The sequence below is a fragment of the Hippoglossus hippoglossus genome, chromosome 15 (genome assembly GCF_009819705.1).
Source record: "Hippoglossus hippoglossus isolate fHipHip1 chromosome 15, fHipHip1.pri, whole genome shotgun sequence".
Lineage (NCBI taxonomy): Eukaryota > Metazoa > Chordata > Actinopteri > Pleuronectiformes > Pleuronectidae > Hippoglossus > Hippoglossus hippoglossus.
This window is the reverse complement of record NC_047165.1, coordinates 615,729-620,366: the sequence shown is the minus strand read 5'-3', so window position 1 is coordinate 620,366 and position 4,638 is coordinate 615,729. Positions and strand designations below refer to the sequence as shown.

At 43.4% G+C, this 4,638-nt stretch overlaps 1 protein-coding gene across 1 annotated transcript; it reads left to right on the top strand.

The window, feature by feature from the left end:
• The first annotated feature begins 1,114 nt into the window (after positions 1 to 1,114).
• Positions 1,115 to 4,206, top strand: LOC117775572 (high-affinity choline transporter 1-like). The gene is made up of 8 exons (XM_034608875.1): positions 1,115 to 1,357; positions 1,626 to 1,742; positions 1,854 to 2,009; positions 2,165 to 2,313; positions 2,391 to 2,534; positions 2,645 to 2,798; positions 3,293 to 3,510; positions 3,586 to 4,206. The coding sequence occupies exons 1-8, from the start codon at positions 1,174 to 1,176 to the stop codon at positions 4,204 to 4,206; spliced, it is 1,743 nt and encodes a 580-aa protein (XP_034464766.1). The 5' UTR covers positions 1,115 to 1,173.
• Positions 4,207 to 4,638: the final 432 nt, after the last annotated feature.

The window sequence follows — 4,638 nt, the reverse complement described above, 5'->3', positions numbered from 1 at the left end:
TTGACTGTTGAAGCCTGTGTTCCAGCCTAGTAAGGCCTGAGTGTTAATAGCCAGGTTTTCAGGATGTGTTGACTTTTCGGTGATCCCGTTTGGACCCCGTCTTAATGGGGGGAGGGGTGTGATGGCCTCTGGTTCCCCCTTGGGGTATAATCTGGGAGTGAACTGTCTGTCTGTCCTGCATGTGGCTGATCTGAAGCACCTGTGGCCCATTGTGTTCTTTATACTGGTGTGTCTCCCTTTTTGTCGTGGCCACTTGAGCCGGGTCGGAACAAAAATTACTAATCACTCTTTCTTTGGAAGGCTGGTGCCCCAGAGTCAATTGAATGGTAATAACTTATATTTAATATTATATACATTTTTTCAAATAGCCATAATTGATGAGTTGTTGCACATACAGTGCCCCAAAAAAACTGTGCTGCAGGAGAAGCAGTGAACTGTAACCAAAATGGTTTCCTGTGAGAGGCCAGGTACTGCTGGCAATTATGCGTAATGATGCAAAATATTAAATTCAGTATAATTTTAGCAAATATAAAGATGCAATGGATTAACTTCAACTAGGCTATTTTAATGCTGTTTACCACATGAGTAGATGTCACTCAACAACATCACCACTGTTTCCTGTCCTGGCTCCTAAACGGTGGAACCAGCTCCACATGGACATGAGGACAGGAAGTCCACACATCTTCCTCCAGACTAAAGACACATCTCTTCAGACTGCACCTCGGTTAAAAAAACTATATTAATTAAAAAAATTGCACTTATATGTCACTTACATGTAGCACTTTGTAGTTTGGCTTTTTTGAAGCTAATGTAGTCACTTGATTCTTGTTGTTCTGGTTTGTCCCTCATGGTTGATGCACTTATTGTGAGTCGCTTTGGAAGAAAGGGTCAGCTCAATGAAATGTAATGTAAAGCAGCTGTGTGAACAGGTGAGAGGAGTTGAGCTGGTGAGGTGTACATGGCTGACAGGCTGAGTGAGGAGGGTCGGTGGTAAAGTACTGAATGAACGGGGAGAGAGGATGAGAGAAGTGATGCAGAACTGTGGTCACTTACATAATGAGGGTCTGACAAGATGCTAATGAAGACATGGTCTGTCTTGTTTTCCAGTTTCTCTTGTTTGTCAAGATACAGGTGAAAACACGCTGGTGTGAAAGACAGTCAACATTCTTCATCATGGCAGTGAACATCCCAGGAGTGATATTGATGGTGCTCTTCTACCTGATGGTCCTTGGGACCGGCATCTGGGCTTCTTTCAAGTCCAAGAGGGAACAGAAGAAAAGTGGAGCCAGTGAGACGGAGATGACGTTACTGGGAAACCGGAGCATCAACTGGGTGGTGGGGATCTTCACCATGACAGGTGAGGACAGCTCAGCTGAAGACAACAGGATGGAAACTGTCTGTCCCAGGCATGGAGGCAGAAAGATCTGGCAATTTATAAAAGCATTACTTTTACAAGAACACATCATGAATTGTTGTTTAATATGAATAATAAACAGCCAAATCAGATTTGACTAACAACAGTCTTGGTTGGGTGAAGTCCTACTGGTCCTATTGATCAATAATACTGAACTATGATCTCACCTTTAGTCTTTGTCCAAATATCTGTGTGTTGATCCATCCTGCAGCTACATGGGTTGGAGGAGGCTTCATTGTTGGCACAGCTGAGATGGTGTACACTCCGTCAATGGGACTAACCTGGGCAGCCACGATGTTAACTGCATACAGCTTATCTTTTATTATATGTAAGTTTAAGTTGGCAATTTTACTTCATCAATTCACCTCAAGTTGAATCATTATTTTAGTGATTTCTTGATATTATCATTAGTTTCTGTTTTTCCCCTCATTAAATCAAGGTGGCCTGGTGTTTGCTAAACCACTAAGAGAAATGAGGTGTGTCACAATGATGGACCCTTTCCACATCAAGTATGGACAAGTTCTGACAGCTGGACTGAGCCTGGCCTCAGTTTCTCTTGATGTGATGTTCTTGACTGTGACACTGATTAGTTTAGGTAAGTAAGAATATACAGGAGCACTTTAACCTCTCCTCATATATGTGTGTGTTTAAATGTCAGTTTAAAATAAATGTATTTGAAGGAATATGAGTCAGTGATACTTGTACAGACTGTATATAAGTAGAATTCCACTGATACAAGGTGTTTAACAGGAGGCACCATGAGTGTGGTCCTGGATTTGCCCTACACTCTGTGTATCTGGATCTCTGCTGCAGTTGTCATCATCTACACTCTGCTGGGAGGTCTCTACTCTGTGGCCTACACTGATATTATTCAGCTTGTTCTTATATTCATTAGCTTGGTGAGTTGCTGTTCTTTAAGGTTTTATAAAGTGCTGGAGTCCTTGTCCATTACTTACATTTGTATTTGTCTCTGCAGTGGCTGTGTGTTCCCTTTGTCTTGATGAACCCTAACTGCTTGGACATCAGCAAGACACTGATGAACAACACCTTACACGCTCCCTGGATCGGTGCACCAGGACTGGAGAAGACCGGGATCATGATGGATGATTTCTTGATGTTTGTAAGATGGAGCAAAACTGTGGCTGATGTCAAATGTACTTCACTGGTGTTGAGAGAAATCCTCAAGATAAAGACACATGACTCATATTTTAAATCTGTTTCATTTTCAAGGCACTGGGAAGTCTGGGATTTCAGTGTTTACACCAGAGGACGTTGGCAGCTTCTTCATTAGCCACAGCTAAGCTCTCGTGCTTTGTCGCTGCTTTCCTCATACTTGTGTTGGGAATACCTCCAATACTGCTTGGGGCAGCTGCTGCATCTACAGGTACTGACAACTTCTACATACTTAAGTAAACTGTGACATCTTACATCCACTTATCTGTTGTATTTAATGTTACGGAAAGAACAAAACATGTTAAATCAATAGTTAAATCACAGGAAACCAAGGAGCAACATCTTTGCATAACTTAGTGAGCAGGTAGAGAGCAAGGTGACCTTTTGTTGATTTGTGTACTAAACAGTGGGTTTTGAAACCAAGGTTGATCCATTACCATATAAAACAAAGAGCTGAGTCACAGTCCTTAGTGCAGGAGAGTCAACTGTAAACAAACAACTATTTTACTGTCCAAACATAAAAAGACCAAATGATCACTGTAAGCAGACTACTTGATCACTATAACCAAGTTCTTTAACCAGCCTTTGAATAGGAGCGATTCTGTTGACGATTTGGACGGTTGATTACTTTGTCCTTGATCACTTTATACGGTGTCCACTGTAATGTTTTACTTTTGTATGAATTTTCTTTGGTCTGCTCCTCAGATTGGAACCTGACGTCTTATGGTTCTCCATTTCCATATGAACGTGGGGAAGCAGCTCAAGTCCTGCCCCTCACATTACAGCACCTCACCCCGTCCTTCATCTCCATAATCGGAACTGGATGTGTTGCTGCTGCTGTGATGTCATCTGCTGATTCTGCTTTGATTTCTGCTGCTTCTGTCTTCACCTCCAACATATACAAGAACATCCTGAGGCCACAGGTGAGAACATTGAATTATAAGATAAGAGTTAGTATCTCAAACCTCTTCACCTCCTCCTCTCTACTTTTTCTCCAGGCATCAGACAGAGAGATTCAGTGGGTGATCCGAGTTGCTGTGATGGTCGTGGGTTTGGTTGGTACATCACTAACCAGCCAGAAAAACAGTGTCTTACTCTTCTGGATTCTTAGTGCTGAAGTGGCCTACGTCATAATCTTCCCTCAACTGGTCTGCGTCCTCTTCGTCAATATCTCCAATGGTTACGGAGCTGTTATGGGCTGTGTGGTGGGATTGGTGCTCAGAGTTCTCAGTGGACTCCCATCACTCGGGCTGCCAGTTGTCCTCCACTTCCCAGGATGTGTTCTAGAGGATGGAGTTCATGTCCAGTACGCTCCAGTTAAGACCATCTCCATGCTGTCTGCCATTGCTGCCATCGTGTTGTTCTCCTATCTGACGTCTGTGCTCTTCAACAAAGGCCTGTTACCTGAGAAGTGTGACGTGTTCAAGGTGAAAGTCCAGCAATCAGCACGAGAGCTGACACTGGTACATGGGGCCAAAGAAGACAATGAGAAAGAGACACTGGATAACACATGTCCTCAGACTGAGGCCTCAGAGCCAATGATTAGCTCAGAGTGTAGGCCCAATCCCATTTCACCCCTCGGCCCTCCCCCTTGTTTTCGAGGGTCATCTTGTCCTTGAAAAGGAGTCACACGGGTAGTGGTTGAAATCTCCCCTACGAATTGGGACAGCCCAAAAGACGCTGTTACATCATCAGTAGTCGTCAATGTAAACCAGGGGTGTCAAACTCATTTTAGTTAAGGGGCCACATACTGCCCACTTTGATCTCAAGTGGGCCAGACCAGTAAAATCATAGCATAATAACGCATACATAACGACAATATTCTCTATATTTAAATCATTGGTGAAGGTTTTTGGATGATAAACCCTATTTTAAGGTCTTTCTACAATAAACTAGAAACATAAAGACCAAAAACTCAGCCGTCAGCCCACTGTTGATCTGCCTGGGCTCTCCTCTGCAGATTCCCTCGCTTTGTCACCAAGCGAGCAGCGAGCGCTGCTGCCTCCGGAGCAGACATCGCATTTACGCTGTTTTTGAAGCAATTACTGGAT

What these genes read in the sequence shown, in the direction of transcription:
- LOC117775572 (XM_034608875.1), top strand. Translation starts at nt 1,174, where the DNA reads ATGGCAGTGAACATCCCAGGAGTGATATTGATGGTGCTCTTCTACCTG. An exon ending in CAGCTTATCTTTTATTATAT is followed by an intron (nt 1,743 to 1,853) that starts GTAAGTTTAAGT and finishes CATTAAATCAAG; the next exon opens with GTGGCCTGGTGTTTGCTAAA. An exon ending in TGGATGATTTCTTGATGTTT is followed by an intron (nt 2,535 to 2,644) that starts GTAAGATGGAGC and finishes TTCATTTTCAAG; the next exon opens with GCACTGGGAAGTCTGGGATT.